A 26430-nucleotide genomic window follows, 5' to 3' on the forward strand; every position below is an offset into this window, starting at 1 on the left:
GGCTAGCAAGAATACGATCCTACATCTAAGGATTCTGATCCTAAGTCTAAGGGATTTCCATACAAGAAAGAAAATATTTACAATAGACTATCACATATAATAATTTTTTTAAAAGATTAGCTAAATCTTAAAACACACTTAATCCTAACATTAATAAACTCAGTAATGCTACACTTATCATATTTTTATTCCACAATTTCATATCATCTTATATGACATTTATACATTGAACACTAAAAATTAAAAAATAAAACCTAAAAAAGAAAAATGAAATACCTTTCCACTAAAGTAATGACACATCAAATAAAATACAAATAAAAAAAAAAAAAAATATAAGACGATTAGCATTATTGAATGAACTAATAGCGTGACTAGCTGTACGCGTAAATTACCTACCCAATGCTAAGACTTAAGACGACCAATCTACTTCTTGGCCAAAAAAAAAAAGACGACCAATCTACCACAGATATTCTTATTATGTCATATATAGTACACGCTACTGTTTTTCCTAAACAACCAATAGTCAAGTCACAAGTGCTCCCTTGGCACGCAATTAAATTGAACAAGTCCAACTAGTTTCATACTTTCATGATATTGTTTATCATTGGGCCAAGTGTTGACAGCACCTCGTTATTCATTTACATCAATTTGTTTCAGTGATGGTTGCGAAATTGTTATGTATATGTCCACAAGTCTTTTAGAACTTCTGAATTGACTTTGCTATAGAGAAAAGAAAGAGAGAGAGTCTCCAAAACATGGTGCAGTTCGATGTTTATATTCAAAAGTCAAAACTATGTTTTGTACAATTCAATCAAACATGCCTCGTGATCGAACTTGAGGCATTTCAGGGTAAATGTTAAAGGATCTGAGGATGGATTTTGAGAAAAAGAAAAATATACTCGATTTTAATACTAACAAAATTATAATATTTATTTAAGAATTAGAAAATTAGTCATTTTTTTCATATAAATAATAATTAAACGTATTTGCCTAACATTATTCGTTTAATATTCATGATAGTATATACTATTCGTTTAGTATAAATAATAGGAGCAAATAATCCTCGGTAGCTAGTGTGGTTTATTCTTTTTGTATAGGGCTTTGATGCGACGGATACATGTTCACGTCAAGTAAACTTTCGATTTAAACAAATATTACTAATTTGATGTTGATTTCGATCGAGTCATACTATAATATATGCATGTCATGCTTAAAATTAAGGCTCCGAACTACCACAACATTAAAATTCAGTTTCTCGTCCGGCCAAACTACATTAATGGGGCCAATTTTAAGGGTCAGACTTTTATATTTAATTCTAAATTTGCTCAAGTACAATTATTCATGTGTGTACGGAGGAGTAAAAAACAAAATGAAGAAAATAAGAAAAAGGCAAAAAGAAGTGATTAAATAGGAGAAAACTTACCTGATTAAAGACTTATTTGACAATATTTTTAGAATGCTTAAAAGCATTTTTAAATAGTAAAATAATTAAAAGAACTTAAAAACGTTTTCTAGTGAAGCATAGATTCTTAAACAGCGCTTTCAACTACATTAATAAGAAAATTTTGAATATTTTTTTTAAAAAAACTATAAGTTTTTAACAAAAGTACTAAACAAAAACGCTTGGTGTAGAATACTACCAAACAAGTCATAAAAATAAGTTGGTGACTAATGAGCGCCAGAAGTTGTATTCTCTAGCATAAAACTTGAATAATATTTAAGAAGTCCCATCAAAGGGAACAGTTGGCGAGTAACTTCTCCACCAACTCTCATAGGTCCCATCACCGCGGCTGGGTCTAACCCTAAAGGATTTTTTATCAGCAATGAACTGTTTTAAGTATGATTTGATTGTTCATGTTGGCCTCAAATTAAATTTTGTATAGTGCATCATTGTAGCACCAATATAACCCTCAAAATTTGGTATTTTGCATCAATGATTTTAATTTTTTAGGCATGACATATAGTTATCTAACATATATGATATTAGAGCCTCCATTTTGTTTATTTCTAATTGTTAGTATATGTCTACTCTTTACGTGCACACACGTGATTCTCTTTAATTTCTAGGAGCATTTTTTTATCAAACGACACCCTCTTTCTCTTCACTCTTTATTTTTTCTCCTCCCACTCTCCCCTGCCACCCTCTTTAGCTTTGTTACCTGTTCAATAATTTCCAGAAGTTTAGACCCAAACGTTGCCTGACGATTTCCCCCCAGTTGTAGAGTTGTTTTAACTTTTAACATTATGGAAACAATGGTTTGCATCTAAGTATCTAACTCACTTTTCAACTTTTGTTGGTCCCAATATTGATTGTCACTTTATTATAGATTTCCCCCTTTTTGTTTTGGGCAAGAGCCAAGAAATACTTTTCAAAGCAGTAAAACCTTTCCAGCATTTTTGCCGGCCATGATCTACACTAATTAATATCAAAGTATACGATGTCCTTCTTACCAAAAATAAAAAAGTATATGATGTCCCCAAACCCACTAATTAATCTCACTTATTTTTTTGGTAAATAATTAATCTCAAAGCCTTTATTCTAATTGGTATTATAGCAATAATAATTGAACCATCGCATTCGCGCCAAAATATGAGGTAATAATAAAATTTAGTAGGCCACACGAGGAGGAACATATTTGATGCTTAGCATAGGAAACTTAGGATACTCTGGGGGGGGGGCACACCATTAATTTGCACCACACAATAACTGACCCTACAAGGAGCTGATGAGAGAGTACAAAACAGCCGGAACTAAGGGGGGGTAAATCCCACCTACTCAATCCTTCTTCTGGCTGGTGCCTTCAAATTAATATAAAGCTGAATCAACAAATTAAACTGATGACCAAGTTTCAAGCACATGAAATTAAGCAGCTCATGTCATTCTGTGTTGGGTCTTGATCTGATCATACATGATGACAGAACTAGACAATGTTTTCTTTTCAAACAGTCTAGGAACTAAATCATTGATTTTTGTCTATACATATAGTTCAAATTTACAATTTAACAATATTTAGTTCAAATTTACAATTTAACAAGATAAATATCTTCCATTGTTTGGCAACATTAAGTATCTTACATTATCAAACTATTTGACAATAGAACATTACCAACTTAATTATCAACTAGTTTTCAACAAGGGTTTTTTTAGGTAATGCCTTAAATTTCCAACAAACAACTATTATTGGAGATTGACAAATGAGAGAAAGTATTGTGTGTGACCGTAATACCACATAGTATAATGACGTGGTGTTATCAATTCACTCAAATTATAACACGTGTATAATACTTAATTTCTAAAATCCTAAGATCTAGAAAAAAAAACCCTTAAAATCGTCTACGTGTTATAATTTAAGTGGATTGATAAAACTACGTCATTATGTCATGTAGTGTTATGGTCACATATAATAATTTTTCCACAAATGGACCGTGGAAGAACAATATTTTCATTACAAAATGCCATCATTTATCAGCAACAATAATTTCCAGACAATTTTATTCATTGGCATATACATAAATATATGTAGGGTATGATTGGTATCTATGATTTTCTGGCATGCCTTTGATAGAATGATTTTGTCCTCCTGAAAGCTTCTTCAAGAGATGCTGGATCAACAGCAAACGTTACACGTAGCCAATTTTTCAGCCCTACTGCTGTTCCTGCAAAAACAGAAAGCAATTTAATCCCATTTGTTAGTAGCTAGTCTTTATTATGGAGATGATTCTAATTAATTTAGCCCCTGCAAAATCATACCTAATTACCTACTTTGTGCTTATTTTATGCAAATCTGCAACATGCTCTAATTATATAACCACAGTTGTGTTAAATTTGGAACCATCTATATAATATTATTTAATTCAATATTTTGATGTACTTCAAATGTCATAAGTTTGAGTATAGAAGAACAATGAAAGCAACACAATAATGTCTATATATTCTTGATTGATATATAGACAAAAATAGTTACAGGAGCCAATCCCATAATTAATGCCATCAGCGACTTTGAACCTTATTTATCGAATCTCTCAACCAACAACCAGAAGACTAGGGACAAGTACCGGACAACTAGGCTTAAAAAATATATATATATATATATAATTTTTTTCTTTTATTTTGTTTTCAATCTATGATGAACAACTTGGCATGTCAACTACAATAAAAAACATGTGGGAAACTTTGATAGGACATCAAACAGGGATTTCTTATTTAGAAATTTCTTGGAAGGCCAGATGCAGAGTATGACAGTATGTAATGTAGTGGTGGTCCTGGTAGACTGTTCAAATCAGAAATTCAATTAAATGAACGAAATTAAATCTGTCACCAACATCTTTTGAGTGAAGCAATATATATTATAAAAAATGAAGAGAATCAAAGTGGGATCTTAAAGAATAAAAATGGATCAAATAAACTGATCCTAACCTTTAATTTTTTCTTTTTTCAAATTTTGTTAATCAGTAAGCAACTTATTAATCACACCACCTCATCTCCAACCAGAAATGGACCTGAGAGGTAGTGGAGTATAATGAATGCCTTGGGAAGTTGGGAATGACACTTTGGTCCAGAGTGGATTCATAATTGAATAAAACAAAATATTATTGACAAAATTTTGTGAGTGTGGCAATACTCTTTTTCCTTATGAAAAAAATGAGACTCATGGCCCATATTTGAATAAAAATGCTCTATCGTTTGGTGAACAAAACTTGGTTTATCTAACAGTACTTAAGTTTGAAACATCATTTCAATCCAAATCTTAAGCTAGCTAATGGGTTTGGGTCTAACCGACTGACATCTATATAACCCTCTTATTATGCTGTAACTACTTTCTGATGTCCACTCACATGTGGTATACTTGCCGACATGACTTGTGTGTTTAGATATTTGATTTGATATGGTAACAATCGAATAAAAAAGAAGTTGGAATGTGCCAAACATATCACATTCACAGAAATCCTAAAAGATATTAAATAGTTTCCTGGAGAAAGACAAGTCACCAACATCTCCTTGAACTGATGCAACAAAACAAGTAACCCGACATATAAAGTAAGCACTATTTATGTTTTCAAGTGTCTGACCTGGAAGAAAGATCACAGATTCTTCTTTGGCCAGCTTGAAACAAAACTCAATGTCATCACTAATGTCTTCCAGTAGTGAAAGGTCTAGTTTCACCTGCATCACATAAAAAATAAATAAGCAAGATTAGATGCAAATATGAGAATTAATGGTAAATTCAAAGCACAGAAAAAGTATAACTCTGCTACTGCTTCCTCACCATTACAGCCATAGATCCCTCTGGTTTGTGTGGACAGGTAATACAAGGGATCTCCTTTATCCTATCACAACAAAGATCTGAGGACTGCTTCAGTAAATAGATAGTCTTCTTGAAGAAAACCTCTTCAGTTTGCTCAAGGATGCTGGGAACTGCTGCCTATAACTTACCATATATGTCATTGTGAAAGAGAGATAAAAAAAAAATAAGTTGATGTTCTGACATGAGTAAGCAAAAGCTTGCATAATCCGAATATTCCGCAAAAATTAATGTCTACATAGTCCTAAAACTTTTACTGGTGGACAAACTAAGACCTCAAGCATGGACCTATTTGTGAGTTGTGACATACCAAACTTGTTTCTGTATTTGTTCAGAGTAGTTGCAGGGAAATGTAAATTCATATTATGTTTTTTATGTTTTGGCTGCAATTCCTCAGGATGTGTGACTATTGAACTTTACTACTTTAGGTACTGCTTAATTTGTTTTTGAGATTGCCTTAATTTAATCATACCAATCTGGACAAATTTTTAAGGAAATAGTAGCTTTGGAAGACAGAGAACTGCAAGTTGCATAGTCTAAAATCAAATAATTTTACTAATCAGGAAAACTAGAATTATTGTACATGTTGGAAGTTGGAACAATCCAAAACAATCATATGAGGTACAAACCTGAATGAAGGTTGCAGGCCCGCCCAAAATATCAAAGTATTTCTTAATGCGCTCAATAATCTGATTAGAAGAAAAGTAGGGTGAGTTTACAACTTTACATCACTACTTGAAGTGGATGATTTGATTACAAATTATGACAAGTTACGATTAGCAGCTCAAATTTTTGAGATGTGAATAGGCAAAGCTCATATCTATAATTTTATAAATGTTTATGCTTTCATCATGAATGGAAAATGTCTAGATTGGTGAATTTATGAAATTAGTAGTGGCCAATGTAACCGGTATAACTGGGAAGATTGAGCTTGACAACATCAAACTACTAAACTCATGGATCAGCAAACAATTGAATCTACAACAGACTTGCTGTTATTTCTTGTCATTCAGAAAATCAGTTACAGACTTTTAAGATAGCATTTAGTACCGTTTAAAATTGGTTTAGAAAGTCCTGAGATCATAATCATGAAATGCACTACAATGGCAGAGAGAGAGGCAATGTCTACTCAATATATGATGCACTGTGATTGTTTAAAATTGTTCACAAATCACTTTAAATGGAGTTCATAATTCTGAGATTACTAATAACAACCAACCAAGGACAGAAATAAGATTCCCTACCAAAGATATACTATTATCATAAATACACATACATGTGTGTTTTGTGTGTGTGAGTGAGAGAGAGAGAGAGAGAGAGAGAGAGAGAGAGAGAGAGAGAGAGAGAACCTTGGGTTTTCTAAACATGCCACATGGATCACACGTCACAAACCAACCAAGTCGCCATCCAGGAACTATCCATCTCTTTGATAGAGACCCAAGAGTAAGAACAGGAACAGTTGATCCAAAAACTCCCATTGGCACAAATGGTTTACCCCCAAAAGCAAGGTGCCCATAAACTTCATCCGCAATTACAAGAATTCTGAGTTTTTTTGCAGTTTCTGCAATCTAAATGCAAACAAAAATAATAAGTTACAACAATATCTAATATCAATAACAAAGGCATGGTCTCTCAATGTACAATCTTGTCTTCTGACCCATACCATAGACCACTACTAACCTTCTCCAAATGTTGGTAACTGTATACGTTCCCACAAGGATTACCAGGGTTTATGATAACCAATGCAACAGTGTTCTGATCTGCAAGAGCTTCAACAGCATCAAGATCAACCTCCCAGCCTTGGTCTTGCAGCAGATCAACATGTCGAACTTCAAGATGTCTAAAAGCAGAACAAAGTTCATAAATAGGGAAGCCTGGCCTTGGAAGCAGGATATTTGCACCAGGGTGAGCAAGCATTGCCAGTGCAACATCAATGGCTTGTGTGCAACCAGATGTGACGAAAACATCATCAGATGTTAACTTGTATGGAAGATCGCGGGACACATATTCAGCAATTGCTCTGTCATGAAGTGAATTGTAGCAAAAAATTAAAGATACATGTGCTGTATGTCATACTTAAGTACTGAATAAGGATCATGAACATGATTAAATTGAAATGCCCCCTTAAGGCCAGATGCCCTGATGTTTGCTTGCCTTATAAGCCTGCAATGTATAATCCAACATATGCCTCGAGTGGACTGGCATCATTTAAGCATGGCTTTGTCAAGAGTTGGTTTTCAACTAATAAGAGGAGGTCCAGTTAAAGACTTTCTTTTTTTGGTAAAACCAGTTAAAGACTTCCAGGTAAACTAATTGCATCCCTTAAAGAATTTTCTATTACTGCAATTTTACCAAATCTGGATGATAGGTGTTTTAGGTTAATTATCATATTGCCGTAGACCTATTAGTGAGTGCTTTTAAAGTTCACTGGGCAAAGTTTTACTTGTTGGCAAGAATGATACTGCAGGCTTGGCGAGCTTGCTTCTTGGATAAGGGCTATAAGCCATATGTGCAACACATGACAAGAAACTCAAAAGAGAATTGTAGTCTGTGAATGAGAAAGAGTCACAAGGTAGCAGAATAGAAAAGGGGATAAATTGAAATCAGAATGTCACATCATCCATTAAACTAATTAATAGATAAAACCTTATGAAATCAATCATGCATTTGCGAATCTAAAATTTAAAATATTTTAGTAGGCTCAAAATTTTACCATTATTTTGTATAAAAATTTTTGCTCGTTTCTTACCTGACAAGGCACGCTTATTGCTCGTACTTGATTTGCGTGTACCACCCTCCACAATCCATATCATGTAATAAAATATTTTCATCAAAAATTAATTAATAGAGTATATTGTTTGATTAATTTTATATTTTCTCTGTTTTGTTTTGTTTTGTTTTGTTTTTTTTTTTTTTTTTTAAAGCTGTTTCTACTTTCTCTGTTAGAATTGACAAGCTGGTCAAAAAAATTAAAAGCCTGATTACCCGGAAACTTTTGAAAAAAAAAATGAAATTATATATATAAATATTCAAATTGAAAAGGCATAATGAAAGTAATACGGTGAACAATACAACAAAAGTGCTAAAAAACATTCAAATGCAACTGAAAGCAAACAACATAAAACCCCAAAACCCACTTAAACAACTAATTAACAAGAAAACAACCCACAAACCCAATTTGGCAGCACTTAGGATTAAGGACAGAAATTAGATAAAAACAAGAAGTCCATTAAAGAAAAGGGGCAATTAATGTCAATAAATTCATGCAAAACACCCAATAAAATGAACAGAAATTAACCTTCTGGTTTGAGGAAGACCAACAGTGGGAGCATAGCCATTGAACTTGTCAGATTGGATGGCATCAACAACAGCTTCTTGAGCAACATGGGTTGTGTGGAAGCATGAATACGCAGTTGGGTCACCCATGCCCAATGAAATCAGCCTCTTGTTATCATCTTCATCAACATTTTGCAACAGCAAGCTGAGAATGCCCTTTATAGTGATTGTTGTAGAGGTTGTATCCACGTTCACAGTACCATTTTCCATGCTCGATTTGGTGCCTTTTGGTACTTCTTGTGTGCTTTGGGAACTGGGATTTTGGTTTTAGGGTCAGAGAAGTAGAGAAGCGAGAGATAAAAGGGACAGAGAAGACAAATGGAGTGGTTCAGAGGAAGTGCATGTCCAAAGACCACACGTTGAACCTCTATGCATATGCATGGAAACAAAACTTGGCAACTACTGGATGGAGTTTCCAGTCCAAAACTATTAAACTTATATAATTATATGGTTTATAACTTTATGCAGTACTAAAAATCTGCAAAGATTGAAAAAAGGGGAATCAGTTTCTCGGAGAAAAAATTTCAGCAGATATGTTTTTCTCGCAAAACAAAAAGAAATATTATCTGGGTGTCATGCTAAGTTAAATAATTGTGTCCTTACAAGCCATAATTTTATTATGTGGTTGTGGGGATTTTCTTTGTCACCAAACAAATCATAGGAGTACCCAATTGAATTGGTTGGCGTGACTCATCTGAATATATTGAAATTTTACTACTTTATATAATGTGACAAAACTGTCACATACAATCACATCTTTTAGTTGGCAACGAAATTCTTTTGGGTCGAAAGCTGGTTGGACCCAAACCAGGTTTGCCAAATTCTTTGAATTGTAGCTTCTACGTTTGTCCTTTCATCAAATAGGTTGGAGGCGTGCACACCGCACACATCTACTTTTACACAAGAAGAAACCGACATGGGCCAAGTCACTAGGCTTACACCACATGCAAACATGTAGCTATTGAGTAGCCAACTTTCGAGTTTGGTCTTGGTTTGAACTTTACAAGTAATCATTTTCCTTTTCGTGAAAATTTGTTGAGTTTTGAGAGGAGAGGGTAACTTGAACGTGGGCTCATTGTGCCCAGAAAAGGAGATTGGGAGAAGATGCTTCTATTGTCCTTAAATGTTACATCGGTTTTTTTTTTTGTCGTTTAGGATAGGTCAAGTAGCAAGAGAGGATGAGAAATTGGTGAGATCGAAGTCTAGTGGTATTTCTCACTACTTTATTATATGAGATTCTAAATTCGAATATCTCCCCAAATGAAAACTTAAATTATCATATATTAAGGGTTAGATAAAAAAAGTTAAGATGAGCTAGATTTGGTAATTGTTAAGTAGCTCAGTTTGAAGTGTCTTAAAATTATCCACAATACACCTAAGTTTGATCCCCTATCTCCCAACTCAAAAAAAAAAAAAAAAGATGAATTAGATTCGGAGAAGTTTGCTTCCAGTGTAACCAATAAAATATACAAAAAATTGTCAAACAACAAAGTGATAAAAAAGAGTTACAGGACTAGAGTTTATTTTTAGTACTAAAAAATTATTGTCCATAAGATTTGAACTCAAGACTTCCTTCTATAAAAGAAGGACTAAGTGCCACTAGACTAATTGGTCATTGACTGTTCAATAAAAGTTAGATTAATAGTATAATAATATGTCAAATTGTCTAACAAGAAAATATTTTATGAACTTAGCAATTATTGTCCCAATTCTCAGCATGGTGCCATGCCATCTATAGCAAATTTGGGCTTAAGTCTAGGGGGTTCTGTAAAGTCCATCACACATGGGTTGGTGGGCCTTTCTTAGACTTCGCATGATCTTGATGGACCTAGTCTAAGACCTAAAGTAGGTCCAAGTTAAACATCTTTTTCTATAAAAGCCCATGACAAGAATCTTGTTCTAGTTTGTTTCAAATTATGGGCCTAGCCCACCTCCTATGCTGTGTGTACCTGTCACACCCTATTCATTTCCTCTAACAAAATTCATTACTGAAGGCTCCTCCTAAGTCCTAAGGAATCATAATACTCCACACTCATTCACTGCATTTGGTTGAATCTATGAACACAAAGTTCCCAAGTTCAACCATAGCACCATAATAACAAAATTTAAAGCATAGAATAGAAATTAAATGGAAAAAGAAAAAGAGGGTACCAGTGAATTGGAAGAAGCTCCCTTGTGTGGCTACTTGCTTCTTGACGAGTGGTGATGAAATCTACTCCAGAGGTCTTGGATTGCTCAACTGTATATGCATAAATATAAGGGTTAAAGGGTTCCACTGCATTTCCAATCTTGCAGATAAGTTTGATGATTCATCCAATTGTTTGTTTTATTCGTGGAGAGAAGACTACTTTAGGACGTCTATTCAACTGGGAAGAAGTAATCAGATGCGCTCAAGCTCATGCGAGGCTAACTGCATCTAACTATATAACTTGCATTTGTTTACTTATTAACAGTTTATATAGGGTAAAGGAATGAGTTTGGATTTACCAGATGCAGAGGATGCCATAGAATTTTAAACAAAGGCGATGAAGAATTTTTTTTTGATGCATTTGGATGAGGAATTAAATTTGGTATTTAGGGATTTATCCGGATTTGAGAACGTCAATCTCTAATTTTCTCATTTGGTATCAATTTTTTTTTTAAATTTAGTATTAAAAAATGTGAAATTTTAGATATGGTAAAATTTTGGTTTTAAATCTCACCTAAATAGTTATCATTTTTACCAACACCGCGGCCACCACCACCACCTCACTCCACCACTGCCAACTTTGTCATTACCTTGCCATTGTCTGTTGGCTTCTGTTGAAAGTAATGTAGAGTAATGTCTCATATCGAAAAACTAGAGTTTAGTTATCTGCGTGTAAAGCCCAACAGTTACACGTGCTCCCACGTCACCCAATATAATTTATCCACGTGTTAAGCTCAAAATCTCGCTACACATGCGAGGGCGTGTTGAAAGTAATGTGGAGCAATGTCCCACATCGGAAAACTAGAGTTTAGCATATGTGTTTATAAAGTCTTGAGCCTCTTCACCCATTACCAATTAATTTTTGGATGAATGCTTAGGTTTCTTTTGATTTTGTGCATATCTGTGGTCAGCCTCTCCACCCATTATCAATAATGTATGTGCCATATTGGCCACTGCTACAAATTGTGTTTCACCATTTCAAAATCTAATAAATCGTACTGTTTGAATTATTGGTCATTACCGTCAGTTTTTTCGTAGTAAAAAAAAATTACATTTACAATATGAGGCTGTTCTTTTTCACTTTTGATCCCGTATAAGACTGTTTGATGAAAGATAAATGATAAACATCTCATACGGCTCTCTGTTTTAGATTGTTTTGTCTTTTATGTCCCCGATGTGGATTTGTTAATCCTGAAAAACTACTACTTTAATGGACATGGCATGATGGCAATCCGAAGATTGTAGTTTTGCTTCATGTACATTGTAATGGGCATATGGCAACCCATACAGCAACTAAACAATCCCAACATAAAATGCACACATACATGTCGATTACTTGTATGTCAAATCAAACAAGAAAACCCAATTGGTCATTTTTATCATACACTTTTTTAAAACTACATAAAAACAAGGTCTATCTCAACTAGTCCTCTGAGGAAAAAGACTTTATCTGATTTGCTAAACCATCCATGACTGTCTAGTACTTTAACCTTAGATGATAAAATGCTCTCTCTTCTTCAGAAAAGCTAAAAATGGCTGTCCTTTTTAAGTTAACCAGATTATGTTTCTTGTTGCTGTTAAGCCCTTGTGCAACTCCACTAACCTTTGATTTCCCCACTTTTCCCAACGGCATCAGCACTGTTTCTCTCGATGGAGATGCTTTCATCGACAGCCAGTTCCTCCGCCTCACCAAAAGCTTGGAGAGGGAGGATTTGGTGGGGTTTATAGAGGGTTTATGAAAGAGTTGAACTCATATGTTGCTGTTAAGAGGATATCAAAAGGATCTAAACAGGGGATCAAGGAGTTTGCATCAGAAGTAAAAGTCATCAGTCGACTTAGGCATCGGAATTTGGTGCAACTCATCGGTTGGTGCCACGAAAAAGGAGAATTACTCCTTGTTTACGAGTTCATGTCCAACGGTAGCGATTCTCATCTTTTCAAAGCAAAAAGGACCTTGCCTTGGGAGGCAAGGTACAAAATCGCTCGACCCAAGGCAAGGTACAAAATCGCTCGACTTGGGGATTTTGGGTTAGCTCGACTTGTTGACCATGGAAAACTGTCGCAAACAATGATTCTAGCCGGAACCATGGGCTACATGGCTCCGGAATATATTAGGACAGGAAAGGCTAGCAAGCAATCGGACTTGTACAGTTTCGGCATTGTGGCCTTGGAAATAGCTTGTGGGAGAAAATCCATCAATCCCAAGTTGGAAGCTAGTCAAGTGATCGAGTTTGGTGGAGTGGGTTTGGGAGCTTTATGGAGAAGGGAAAGTCCTCCAAGCAGCAGACCCAAAATTATGTGGAGATTTTGATGCGAAGCAAGTCGAGTGCTTGCTGATTGTTGGGTTGTGGTGTGCTCACCTAAATTGTAATATCAGGCCTTCCATAAACAAGTGATTCAAGTGCTTAACTTCGATGTTTCATTGCCCATTTTGCTCCTTTAATGTCATTCTCAATGTTTCCTAGTGTGTTACTACTAGTTTTGAAATAGGTCCAACCGAGTATTTAATTTGTACATGATTGTAATACAAACGTTGGACTTATATAAAAGAATACATTGAATATCGTGTTTTAATTCAAGATATAAATTTTGTTTTGTATTAATATACAGTTATACACTCATAACTTTCATTTTATATATATATATATATAAAAGATTTGGTGCATTTTGAAGATTTTGAGTATTCTGTTAGAATAGTCAATTCCCTGCTGAGTCACCTGCCTAGTTAGTCCAGGTCTCATATGCTGTGTTGCTGCCATCTGTCAGTTAGATAAGGCTAGCTGCGTTTGTTTAAGTCTGGTGTGCTTGGTTGTTGTAAAAGTGGTTGTGCAGCTTAGACTACTTAAGGCTTCACTCTCTCTGTAATTGATTAATCAAGAAAATCATAAAATCAGTTTTCTATCAAATTCTCTCGTTTCTCTCTCTTTTTCTCTGCTTCTATACTTTCTCTGTAACTTTCTCTGAAACCAAACATATTCCACATCACCATTGAGAGGAATTAATCAAACAGTACCACCATTCAATCAAATATTTGCTTAACCATAATTTGTGCATAATCATATTGGAAGTAGGTAGTAAGTTCTTCCTACAATAATAAACAAGAAGGAAAATCAAGAATGAACGGGCATAGGGTTCGATCAGATTCTTGAGTGTGAGAAAGAAATTTTACCCTTCCACAGCCTTGAACAAGAATGGATGTGCCATTAGCCTTTGTTACAAATTGTGGATTTTTGGTTCACCATTTTAATATCCAATAAACAGTTTGGATTAATGGTCCTGCCAGGCTGCCATTATTTGTTTCAGAGTCAAAATTCGATGTACATTTATCTCTGAAATATAAGAAATTTTCAAATTCATGCACACAATGGAAACAGAGGTCTGCTCGCAAGACATTTAACAAGAATGATATATAAAACAGAACTTACATCTTTCTATTTATATGGACATGGCAATCCTTATACGGACTAAGAGTCTCTGTGAGAAGAATCCAAAGATTAAATGTACATATATGTTGCAACTTGCCAATTTAACATCCATCCTGCATGTCGATTACTTGCACTCTGTCGTGTAGACTGTGTAGTGAAAGATGGATTATGTATGACGGTCCTACAGATGTTTTTCCGATAAGGATCGCCGGCGTATGTAACAGTACATTTATGTATGACATGCCAAACCAATTAAGAAAAGCCAATTGATCATTTTCAAACACATTTTTAAACTACATATATAGTAACAGGTCTCAAGTAGTCCTCCAAGGAAAATGAACTTATCTGAATTGGTAAACCATGCATGGCTGTCTACTACTATAACCTTAGATGACAATTTTCTCTGCGAGCGAAAGCTTCCTAAAACTGGTTCTCAACAACTCTGGAATCATCCTTCTCCAGTCACCAAAGCTTCACTTCCTCCTCCTCTTATTTATGTTAAGCCCTTTTGCAACTCCACTAACCTTTGAGTTCCCCACTTTTCCAACGGCATCAACATTTTGTTCTCAACTAACTTTTCTCCACTAACTTGATGAGTCTGACCCACACCATCCAGACCCGATATGCCAGTATGCCACTATCCAAATAGTACAAGTCCCCTTTCCTTTTACCATTGCCAATTTTCTCCTTGGTATGAATGTCTTGATAAACTCAGTGAGTAGGAAAGAAAACTGCAGCCACACAACCAAGAGAGTTTGTTAGTTGACTTACGGACAGTAAATTGCAATTAGGAGATGAAACAATAAGGTATTCGACAATGACAAAGAAGAAGAAATAGACACAGTGCCAACTCCAACAAACCGGAGAAGACACACATTGGCATTTGTAATAAAATGTTTCGGACTATAAGCAGACAAAGACCGGAAAGCATATCTATCACATGTCATATGATCCATTACCCCTGTATTAATTATCCAAGCATTGTCACAAGAAAATAAAGTTCTGAAAGCACAATTAGATAGACCTGGCTTGGCAACAAACACAGAAGCAATAACAGAATTTCCCTTTGGAGCTGGTTCATCAACCTTGAAAGTCAAAGTCCCTTGAGATGCCTTCACCCATTTCGGAAGCCATGCAACTGAAAGCACTTCTCACGTAACGTAGATGATTACAATGTGTGCACCACAGGGATATCAAAGTCAGCAATGTCATGTTGGATTCAAATTTCACTGCGAAACTTGGGGATTTCGGGTTAGCTTGATTTATGGACCGTGGAGAACAGTCGCAAACAATGATTTTAGCCAGAACCATGGGTTACATGGCTCCGGAAAGGCTAGCAAGCAATCCGACGTGCACAGTTTTGACATTGTTGCCTTGGAAATTGCTTGCGGGAGAAAATCTATCGAACCCCAGTTGGAAGAAAGTCAAGTTAGTATGGTGGAGTGGGTTTGGGAGCTTTATGGAGAAAGGAAAGTGCTCCAAGCAGCAGACCCAAATCTATGTGGAGATTTTGATGAGAAGCAAGTATAGAGGTTGCTGATTGTTGGGTTGTGGTGCGCTCACCTAAATTCAAATATCAGGTCAGGCCTTCCATACAGCAAGTAATTCAAGTGCTTAACTTCAAAGTTCCATTGTCCATTCAGCATATATTCTCCCATCATTATGATGATGAAGCATATCAAGCCTTTTCTAGAAACATGGAGTTTGCAAACTTCGAACTTCATCGATCATCACCACTTTCAAGTAATTCAAATACTATAATTTCCGATTTCGTATAGTTAAAGAGTCTTAACACAACTTTTTAACATGTATAATTACTTCCCAACAAATATTAAAGAGTCTTATGTCTTTGCAAACTTCGAACTTCATCATCATCACTTTCAAGTTAAACATATCAACATAACATATCAAGCCTTTACTAGAGACATAAAGTTTGCAGAAGTTGAAATTATAAACCCATACCCCAATTCCCTAATATATATCTTAAATTTTGAAATTTTTTATTCATATGCAGATTGACAAACAAAAAAACCTCAAAATTCTAATATAAACAGAGCCATCAATGTTCCATTCAAGAGCCAAAGCCATCAATCTAAGCACAAGCAACCCCATACCCTGTTCTAGAATATCAACCATGGTTTTTTAATTTTAAGACTTACATCTCAAAGATTACAGGTTATAAAGCGTTGGGTTTCAGAAAATAACCTCCACTCCAGTCGCCGTCGTCGGTCTTCGGTCGACGATGGCTGTGTCGGAATTGAAGTTGCTTTGGCAGTTTGGCTGAGAAGAGAAGAGAAGACGTGCTGCAGAAAGTGCTGACTTTTGGGTTTCCATTAAGTGAATGTGAAAAATTTCTTAACTGTTTGGTAACTTGGTAAGTTTCATTTTTTTTTTTTTAAAGAAAAAAAGACAGCTGGTAACATATAATTGGTCTATATAAATGAGGGTGGATCCAAGTATTGCCCATTAATATATCGATGTACTTGGTAGACATAGTTTTAGGAGAATGCTTAGGTCACTCTTGGGGTGTACTTAGGGCTGCCATCGGTCGGTTCAGATCAGTATTGAGACTTACCAAAATCAAAACTAAAAAATTTGGTATTTTTCGATTTTAATATTTTTTAGTTTCGGTATTTTTCAGTTCGGTAATTTTTGGTAAATTTCAGTTTTCGATTTGATTTCGGTAATTTTGGTATTGGATATTTTCGGTTCATTTTCGATTTACTTCGGTATATCTTCGGTTCATTTTCGGTTTACTTCGGTATATCTTCGGTTCATTTTAGTTTAATTATAATAATATTAATTATTATATACCAATATAAATTAAAATTTAATCAAATATGATGCATAAAATATAATGTTTGATGAATATATATTTGCACGAGTAGTATTGGTAGTTTAGTATAGTACTAGTATTTTTCCCTAGTAATAATATATACTAGTATAATTAGTTTAATAATATGTATTAGTACATATCCTATTAATTTAGTATGTATATATATGCATTACTTACCTAAAGATGAGATTTTTATTTTCCTTAAAAAAAATAACATTTACTTTATTAGAGAATGTCTCTATATCTTAACTCACACTTTTGATAATATTAATATGATAACATTATATAATTATATTTTTTTATAGTTGTTTAAGATATTAGTAGTTTAATATTTATTGTACCACTAACATAATAGTATTATATAAGCATATATAACTAAATTTCGGTAATTGTTTCATTTTTTTCGGTATATATTTTGATTTTTTTGGTAATAATCGATTCGGTTTCTTTCGGTAATAATTTTCGGTAATCGGTCAATTTACCAACTTTTTTCGGATATTTTCGGTTTCCGATTTTCGATTTTCGAATTGTGAAAATCGGTATACCAAAAAAATTCGGTCGGTTCGGTAAAAACCAAACCAAAGGGCAGCCCTAGGTGCACTTCCATATTTGTCCCAACTCATATATATAAACCAATTATATTCTTACACCTATTCTATTATATAAACTGGCCAATTATATAAATTGTACACAATAATATTTATTATTCTCTTACTTTACTTTAACTAACCTCTCGACATACTAGCGCTTTCAAATAGGTCTTTTTAAATATAAAAATTAGCAAAATAATAAATTAATTGGAAAGTGAGAGTGATATATAGGGAGAGAGTATTGAATTAGTAATCGGAGCCGGCAATAATCAAAGTCGGAGCCGGTATTGAAACACCCATACTTGCGGTATACCGAACCGATATACCCCACCACCACCATTTCAGCCTCTCCCACTCATGCTGCTCTCTCTCTCTCTCTTTGCAAAACCCATCACCAAATGCCATCAAAACTCATCGTCGACGCCTCTCTCTCCCATCTCGCTGCCCTCTGCCTCCCTCTCTTCCGGTCGACAGTTCCATACTCGAAATCGACTTCCACCGAGCGAAACCGACAATGAAATAGTCGAAAATCGACAACCAGCGGTACGATGGTGGCTCTGTTTTGTGCCATTCCGCTGGTGGCAATTTGGTAGGCAGTTTTGGCCAATCGGTTCGGCTACCAAACCGAACCCACCCCTTGGTAAAATAGTAAATTTTAATTTTATTTATTGGTTTAACTTCTTTAAATACACTTTCTTCTCTTAATACCAAAGAGAGTTATGGGTAATCCAAAATTTGGTAAGACTTGTAACACCAAACGCTTCTTCTAGCTTTATAATAGTATAGCTAGATAGATAATGTCTTGTCATTCTCAAAACCTTCAAATGTGAGGGGCCGGTTGTTGGGGATGATTTGCTTAATAATGGAAGTGCTTTTCCAAAGTCAGGTTGGAATGGAAAGAACATAGAAATTGTAGGGAAGAAAGAAAGAAGAAAAAAAAAAAGAGGAAGAGGAGGAAGGAAAAAGCAGATAAATAGAAAGGGATTATGGTAGGGAAAATTGAAAAAGTAAAGCACTTTTTTATTGCTTTCTCTCATAAGTATTAGTCGTTTTTCATTTAAAGAAAAAAAGAGGGATAAGAAAAGGATTGGTTGACGTGAGTTTGGGTGAATTGGAGGCGAATTAATTAACCAGGTGACCTAATTAAGTATTATCCATAGTTTAATCCGTTTTAAACTGCAAATCTGCAAATCTGCTTTGTATTAAAGTTGTGGCCTTTTCTCCACGAATTTGAGAAGCAGCATGGGGGCAGCTTTCAAAATCTGTTGTGGAAAGAAGCATGCGGAGCCATTAATGAAAATTTCTAAATACCAATAACACCCTTATTTAATTTGTTCTATGATAGCCTTTATCCTCCCTTATCATCATTCACATATACAAAAAATATTTATTTATTTAGTGATTAATGCATTTTGGTTAAGTGAATATGAACATAAATATTTAGATAAAGAAAAAATAAAATGCATAAAATCAAGTAAAAGTATTTTTCTTACCAAATAAATTAATGAAAATAAATTTTAGTATCATATTCATTTTAATCTTTATATATATACATTCACAACATTTTAACATTAAAACTTAACAAACACTCAAAACACTATTTTTGATATGCATGACACTTTTAAAAACACAATTTATTCAACACTTATTTTCTTTATTTTACATTTAATTATTCTTACATTACAACTGGAAAGTGATTTTTCTTTTTTAAGTCAAAGCAATACCAAACAGACTCGAGAATGGTGAACCTGTCAATATCAATATGAGCGTGGGACCAAGCAAAGACAAAAGACTCGATGCTTTTGTCTAAACAGTAAACACAACTGTTCTTCCATTGAATATAAATATATAATTGACTAATTGAGAGGACTTTGAAAAAGAAAAAAAAAATTCATGATTACTTCCCTTCCTGTACCGCTGTACGTCGGTGACAATTCCTTCATGGTTACTTCCCTTCCTGTACGACGGTGACAATTCCTTTATTATTACTTCCCTTCCATAAGTTTATTAATAATCAATGAGTTAAAATGTGCTTGGCCCAAAAAAAAAAAAAAAAGAGTTAAAATGTGAGTATATCACAACCAATATCCATCACACAGATCCCTTCACAGTAGTACTCCCGTATTCACCATAGCTTCAACAATTACTCCGCTAACCTTCAATTTCTCCAGCTTTCAAATAGTGAGATCCACACTTTAGCCCAGTGATTGAACAAATAAAATATTAGCACATTAATTAAGATTGATAAAGTTGGGATGGTAACTACTTTGCAAACAATAAACAATTAAACACTAATCAACAGACTGGAAACAAAGAAACAAAAATACAATACAAAACGAGTCTCTGTCAGTGTCTCCCCATCGAACGCTTTATTTCTTTCGAGTCAGTCAACCTGCAGGTCTAAGTCCTCCATTGAAAATTAATTTAATGAATTTGAATTGGAAAAATGATCGAACACTGCATTCATACATGTCTACATTAATTGTGGTCGATCTCAGTCTCTACTTAGACGATAATGTTATTTCTGCAAGCTTGCTATTATTACTAACATTACTTTCAGTCGCAGTAGTCCATCTTTTACTGTTAGAAATGCAACTCACTCTTCTTCTCTTGTTTCTGTTAACCCCTTGTGCAACTCCATTGACCTTCGATTTCCCCAGCTTTCCCAATAATGAGTCCAACACTCGAATCATCCCAGAGGGAGATGCTTCTATCGACGACAAATTCCTCCGACTCACCAATTGCGCTGCCGACGCCTCTAACAAGAACGACAGCGTCGGCCGAGCCACCTACTTCAAGCCCTTCCTCCTCAGCGAAAAAGCCACCGGAAGGCTCGCCGACTTCACCACACATTTCAAATTCGTCATCGATTCCCAAAACAAAACAAAACTCTATGGCGACGGGCTCGCCTTCTTCATAGCGCCAAGCGAAACCAAGCTCAACAGCACACTGGGAATAGGCGGCAGTATGGGCCTCCCCGTCGACAGCTCCTTCAGCTCACCGCAAAACCTCACAGATCCGTGGAACCAGTACCCCTTTGTGGCGGTGGAGTTTGATATTTTCCAAAACATAGAACAAAACATCCACGATCCCAAAGGCGATCATGTGGGTATCGACATCAACTCTCTCGTGTCTAAAACGACAGCGTATTGGAATGGTAGTATTCCGGATGGAAAAACAAATAGTGCTTGGATTCGTTATAATTCTAGCTCAAAAAATCTTAGTGTTACCTACACTGATTTTTCTTATACGGTGGAGGAGTATCGTACTTTCTCTTACATACTGGATCTGGAACACTACTTGCCGGATGAGGTCATTGTTGGGTTCTCCGCTTCAACCGGTGATCTAGTTGCTCCACACAAGATCGTCTCATGGAGTTTCAATTCAACTGAACTCAAGAATGCAACAAAACTAGCTCTAGTTCCGGCGCCAAGCCCCACTTCTGTCAATCCCAAGTTCGGAGATGGCAAGATAGGACTAAAGATTGGGATAGGCAGCTCTGGATGTGTTCTACTTTTCGGTTGGTTGGGTTTGGTTTGGTTCATCTGCTGGAAGAAGAGACCGGAAAGTAGTGGAGAAACTACTGATGAAGATCCTGTTGTTCGTGACTTGATTGACGACAACGAATTTGAGAAGGGGACTGGCCCAAGAAAGTTTTCGTACGCCCAGCTGGCTCTGGCCGCAAGTAATTTTGAGGAGGCAAACAAGCTTGGAGAAGGAGGCTTTGGTGGGGTTTATAGAGGCTTCATAAAAGACTTGAGCTCAGATGTTGCTGTGAAGAAGATATCCAGAGGGTCTAAACAAGGGCTCAAGGAGTACACAGCAGAAGTAAGGATCATCAGTCGACTTAGGCATCGGAATCTGGTGCAACTCATTGGTTGGTGCCACCAAAAGAAATTACTACTTGTTTACGAGTTCATGCCCAATGGCAGCTTAGATTCCCATTTGTTCGAAGCAGAAAGCGTGCTACCTTGGGAGACAAGATACAGAATTGCCAAAGACTTGGCCTCTGGGTTGCGCTATCTACACGAAGATGGGCAGCAATGTGTGCTGCATAGGGATATCAAATCCAGCAACGTTATGCTGGATTCCGATTTCACCGCCAAACTTGGGGATTTCGGGTTAGCTCGACTTGTGGACCATGGAAAAGAGTCGCAGACGACGGTTGTGGCTGGAACCAGGGGCTACATGGCTCTAGAATACATAACAACAGGAAAGGCTAGCAAGGAATCCGATATCTATAGCTTTGGAGTTGTTGCTTTGGAAATAGCATGTGGGAGGAAACCCATCGCTTTCAACTTGGGAAGTAGCCAAATCAATATGGTTGAGTGGGTTTGGGAGCTTTATGGACAAAGGAGAGTCATTGAAGCAGCTGACCCAAAACTTGGGAGAGATTTTGATGAGAAACAAATGGAGTGTTTGATGATTGTTGGGCTGTGGTGTGCTCAACCAGATTATAATTTCAGACCTTCAATAAAACAAGCGATTCAAGTGCTTAACTTGGAAGTTCCATTGCCCGATCTCCCATTAGAGATGCCTGCCTATCATCCTCCAATGACCAACTCAACTCAACTCAACTCAACTCAGTTCACCGCATCTTCTACGACAAATTCTCATCCGTCAATTTCTACAGGGTAAGTAATAAGTTATCAACTTTAATAATTATGATAGCTTGTCATCTTTAAAACATGTTTTAGTAATTAAAGTGGGGTTGCTTTGTTTTATGTTTCTTTGATATGAAAATATTCATTATTCCAATAAAGCAATAAGGAAATTACATCAACAATATCAATACCACATTATAGTCTCAAAAGTTGCTGTCCATCAAATCCACATTATATCTCAATACTGTTTGCCTTAATAAAGAAAGACGTACAAATGTACAATTTGTCATATACTTCCTTATCATGCTTTCTAAATTGTTTCAATTATCATGCTTCAATACAGATAATTCTGAACATATAATATCATTCAAAACGTATGGTACAAAATAGTCTTATCTTTTCGACATTATTATTGTGTGCATGCTTCTCTTTTCCTTATAGTATGCTGAATTTTTCTTTGTCTGGAGTTAGTACGTATAGATTGACTTGAATGCTAGGTAATAGTTTTTGTCAGTTAAGTTATATATATAGTAAGAATTGATATTGTATACATCTACTTTCTAATTAACCATTATAGTAGGGCATGCATCATATATTTTGTAAGCCACAACTAGAACCGTACGTTTTAATGTTTTAATGGCATCTAATTCAATGTTCCAGTAATTTTTTAAATTGATTTTTGTTGATTAGGTCTCATGATCGTGAAAAAGTCTTAAATGATATCAACGAATGACAAAGATGACGCCTTGCTCATTGTTTATGTTTCACTAATATTTAAAAGTTAAGTACATACGGTGTTTTGATGAAATAATTTCTATTTGTAAAAAACTATGATAGTATTAATTTGTGTTAAACATTTGGGTTTTACATTGTTGAAGTTTGAAATTTAAGGATATATTAATTTGACACATGCCATATATGATATATATATATGCTTGCGTTTTTTCTTTTTCTTTTTATCGAATATGTAATATTTACTTTGGAAATGAAATAAGTGAAAAGAAATTATTCTAGCTTTCCAAACTAAATTGATTCATATATATATAATAATTTGGAAGGGTTAATTACCAAGCAATTTTATGTTGGATACAAATTAATTTCACAGCGAAACTTGAAAATTTTGGGTTAGCTCGACTCCTGAACCATGGGAAACAGTCGCAAATTAATTATCAACGATGCTAGCCAAAACATTGGGCTAGCAGACAATGAATAAAAATACCATGTTTGAACAAGACAGCAAACAACTGGAAAGTTCCATTGCAAAGAATAAAAACTACTCAACAAATTAGTAACAAAGAAGAAAAATACAAATAAACTAGTCTCCTGTCTCCAGTCTCCCCATGGAAGTCAGTCAACCTGCATGCATGCAGGTCTAAGTCCTCAACTGAAAATTCATTTAATGAATTTCAGTTGGAAAATGATCGAACACTGCATGCAGTACTCTACATATATATTGTGGTCGATCTCTACTCTAAAAATAAAAAATAAAGTATTTTCTGTTAACTAGCTAGGTATATATATATATACACTACAAGAAAAACATATTTGGGCGACCACACTTTGGGCGACGAACATATATTCGTCGCCCAAAGCAATTTAGGGCGACGAACAAGAAAATTTGTCGCTCAATGTGTGGTCGCCCAAATATGTTTGGGCGACGAATAACACGTTCCTCGCCCAAAGTTACTTTGGGCGACGAACTCATCTCGTCGCCTAAACAAACGCAACAAACAATTAATTGAGAAATACATTGGGCGAGGAATATACATGTTCGTCGCCCAAAGTGTCTTTGGGCGAGGAAAACGTAAATTGGTCGCCCAAACTTACTTTGGGTGACAAAATATTTCGTCGCCCAAAGCCTCTTTGGGTGACGAAATTATGTTCGTCGCCCAAAGGGTCATCCTGTTTTGTAATAATGGTTTGGGTGAGGAACCTAACATTTCGTCGCCCAAAGTGACTTTGGGCGACGAATTGTGAGGTTCCTCGCCCAAGATCACTTTGGGCGACGAAATTTGTAGTTCCTCGCCCAAAGTAAGAATAATTTTTTGTTTATAATTTTATATATGTAATAGCATACGATACGATTGTATTTCCAAAGATCATAACCATTCATTTTTTAATTCCCCACTCAAGGATCATCCATGCAAAAAATTAGCTCAATCGGAGATGTAGAAGTTAGGTAACGGTGGTTGAACTTATGAACGATTGTAAATTTTCTAATACGAATCGAAGTATGAGATGAATTCCGATTTAGCCGATTTTTTGCAGGGATGATCTTCCAGTATAAACGAATAGAATGAACGGTTCCGATCGTTGAAATCACATTGTAGTCTTCACAAATTGTTGAATCGCCAAAATTTCTACCCAAAAGTTAATATAATTATACTCTTCAGGTAAACTATGACATTCGGATGGAGGATCCGGATGTAGCTAGGTATATGGAGAAGTTATTGAGAAAAGTGTACACACAATGGAAGCACGAGCTGCACAGAGAATATAACATGTTTGGATCGGCAGATGAGGCATTGGCCAGCCCTCCTCCGGAGATGGCAGCTCGGCTTGATCAGTGGCAGTGGTTGTGCACTCATTTTCAGAGTCCGGAATTTTTGGTATGTTATATCATTTTAGGACTTCAAAATTATTTTTTCTTATGTTATTCCTTTATTGTGTATACACTAATATGTGCATTTCCAATTTGCTTAATATTTAACAGAGGAAGTCGAATGCCAATCTTCAGAACCGGAAAGCGCCCGCAAGGATTGATTATCATGGTGGTTCCATGCCCTTCTCATACCGGGTGGAGTCGTATCGTCAGGTGCGCTATTATTTAATTTAATATATATATATTCCTTAGTATTGTTTGAGTTTTTGTCAACATTACATTCTTTTTCAGGCTGGTTCGCAATTTCCGGAGGTCGACAACTACGAGGATGTTTATGCCCGACCCGGCAACGACAAGGGCAAGGCGAAGCACGTTAGTTTTTTATATTTTAGTTTTATTTCACAAATTTAAATTTTTGTATTTGATTTCTTAATTCCTAACTTGTGTATAATATTTTGAAGGCTGAGATGCTCGCCAAGAAGGCGAGTTATTTGGAGGAGGTGGCTAGCCAGTACCCTCCGGACACTCCGTTGGAGTCGATCTCAGTCCCCGATCCCGATGCCGGTCTTCGTATTATGACGGAGACACTGGGTGTTAGGCGTGGTAGGGAGATACGCGGAATGGGAGCGGGTCGGGTTCGTGATCTCAGCGCCGGGTCTTCATCTCAGCCATCTGCAGAATTAGTCAACCTGACCACTGAAGTGCAGTTGTTGAAGGGTCAGCTAGAAGAATCGAAAGCGGCATATGCGGAGCAGACGAGTAAGGTGCAGCAGATGCAGCAGATGCAGCAGATGTTTGGCCAGTTGGCCAGGATTGTACCTGGGTTTGTGCTGCCGCCCAACATTGACCAGTGCATGCCAGACTCCTCCACCGGTGTCGATGATGCTACTGACCTAGGGGGCCATTAGTTATTTGTATGTATGTATTAATTAAATTGTTTCTACTTTGTATGGATATTTTGGATATATAAATTTATTAATTTTGTTTTATATAGTTTTTGAATAAAGATTTTTTTTAAATATTAAATTCATATATATAATTTAAATAAAAAATTTTAGGCGACGAACACCCTTATTCGTCGCCCAAAGCATGTTTGGGCAATGGACAAATGTCGTCGCTCAAACATGATTTGGGCGACGAATAAGGGTGTTCGTCGCCCAAACCCTCTTTGGGCGACGAAATTTGTTCGTCGCCCAAAGCACGTTCCAGCGAGGAAATTAGTTATTCCTCTCCCAAATCTTGTTTAGGCGACGGATAATTTCGTCGCCCAAACATGCTTTGGGCGACGAATAAGTGTGTTCGTCGCCCAAACCCTCTTTGGGCGACGAAATTTGTTCGTCGCCTAAACATGCTTTGGGCAACGAATTTTATGTGTTGGGAGACAAAAAAAATTCGTCGCCCCAGGTGTCTTTGGGCGACGAAATTTATGGGTTCGTCGCCCAAACTCTTGGGCGTCACATTTTGGGCGTCCAATTGCTCGACGAACCAATTTCGTCGCCCAAACGTTTGGGCGACGAAACTCTACTTTGGGCGACGAATTCCGTTC

The 26430-nt window shown here is 35.9% G+C and overlaps 3 protein-coding genes and 1 pseudogene across 5 annotated transcripts; 3 read left to right on the forward strand and 1 right to left on the reverse strand.

Annotated features, from left to right (window-relative positions):
- Nucleotides 1-3427: 3427 nt before the first annotated feature.
- Nucleotides 3428-10925, reverse strand: LOC147297981 (putative aminotransferase TAT2). 2 transcript variants are annotated; one of them, XM_086243308.1, is made up of 8 exons: nucleotides 10791-10925; nucleotides 8602-8892; nucleotides 6984-7323; nucleotides 6653-6871; nucleotides 5933-5992; nucleotides 5268-5423; nucleotides 5071-5164; nucleotides 3428-3657 (listed from the first exon to the last, which is right to left on the reverse strand). In XM_086243308.1, the coding sequence occupies exons 2-8, from the start codon at nucleotides 8847-8849 to the stop codon at nucleotides 3539-3541; spliced, it is 1236 nt and encodes a 411-aa protein (XP_086099434.1). In that variant the 5' UTR covers nucleotides 8850-8892; nucleotides 10791-10925; the 3' UTR covers nucleotides 3428-3538. The 2 variants fall into 2 exon arrangements, with proteins under 2 accessions (XP_086099434.1, XP_086099426.1); XM_086243300.1 differs by having other exon boundaries at nucleotides 8602-9117; nucleotides 10791-10902.
- A 1637-nt stretch (nucleotides 10926-12562) lies between these two features.
- Nucleotides 12563-13138, forward strand: LOC147297982 (L-type lectin-domain containing receptor kinase IX.1 pseudogene; annotated as a pseudogene).
- A 7105-nt stretch (nucleotides 13139-20243) lies between these two features.
- On the forward strand, nucleotides 20244-23190 carry LOC147297983 (L-type lectin-domain containing receptor kinase IX.1-like). 2 transcript variants are annotated; one of them, XM_086249632.1, is made up of 2 exons: nucleotides 20244-22312; nucleotides 22973-23190. In XM_086249632.1, exons 1-2 carry the CDS (start codon nucleotides 20268-20270, stop codon nucleotides 23013-23015), a joined length of 2088 nt encoding a protein of 695 aa, XP_086105758.1. In that variant the 5' UTR covers nucleotides 20244-20267; the 3' UTR covers nucleotides 23016-23190. The 2 variants fall into 2 exon arrangements, with proteins under 2 accessions (XP_086105758.1, XP_086105768.1); XM_086249642.1 differs by lacking the exon at nucleotides 22973-23190 and having other exon boundaries at nucleotides 20244-22413.
- Nucleotides 23191-25061: 1871 nt separating this feature from the next.
- On the forward strand, nucleotides 25062-25859 carry LOC147297984 (uncharacterized). Its single transcript, XM_086242236.1, has 3 exons — nucleotides 25062-25097; nucleotides 25176-25256; nucleotides 25346-25859. Exons 1-3 carry the CDS (start codon nucleotides 25062-25064, stop codon nucleotides 25790-25792), a joined length of 564 nt encoding a protein of 187 aa, XP_086098362.1. The 3' UTR covers nucleotides 25793-25859.
- Nucleotides 25860-26430: the final 571 nt, after the last annotated feature.

The sequence above is a fragment of the Dryas octopetala genome, chromosome 1 (genome assembly GCF_963921425.1).
Source record: "Dryas octopetala chromosome 1, drDryOcto1.1, whole genome shotgun sequence".
In the NCBI taxonomy this organism is placed as follows: Eukaryota; Viridiplantae; Streptophyta; class Magnoliopsida; order Rosales; family Rosaceae; genus Dryas; species Dryas octopetala.

Bases quoted from the DNA above. Each gene is read 5' to 3' on its own strand.
- LOC147297981 (XM_086243308.1), bottom strand. From the start codon at position 8,849: ATGGAAAATGGTACTGTGAACGTGGATACAACCTCTACAACAATCACT. The intron at 7,324-8,601 runs GTTAATTTCTGT...ACTTCATGACAG, and splicing joins GGTCTTCCTCAAACCAGAAG to AGCAATTGCTGAATATGTGT. The intron at 6,872-6,983 runs GTTAGTAGTGGT...GTTTGCATTTAG, and splicing joins GTTACCAACATTTGGAGAAG to ATTGCAGAAACTGCAAAAAA.
- LOC147297983 (XM_086249632.1), top strand. From the start codon at position 20,268: ATGCAACTCACTCTTCTTCTCTTGTTTCTGTTAACCCCTTGTGCAACT. The intron at 22,313-22,972 runs GTAAGTAATAAG...TTTGTTGATTAG, and splicing joins CATCCGTCAATTTCTACAGG to GTCTCATGATCGTGAAAAAG.
- LOC147297984 (XM_086242236.1), top strand. From the start codon at position 25,062: ATGCCCTTCTCATACCGGGTGGAGTCGTATCGTCAG. The intron at 25,098-25,175 runs GTGCGCTATTAT...ATTCTTTTTCAG, and splicing joins GGGTGGAGTCGTATCGTCAG to GCTGGTTCGCAATTTCCGGA. The intron at 25,257-25,345 runs GTTAGTTTTTTA...AATATTTTGAAG, and splicing joins ACAAGGGCAAGGCGAAGCAC to GCTGAGATGCTCGCCAAGAA.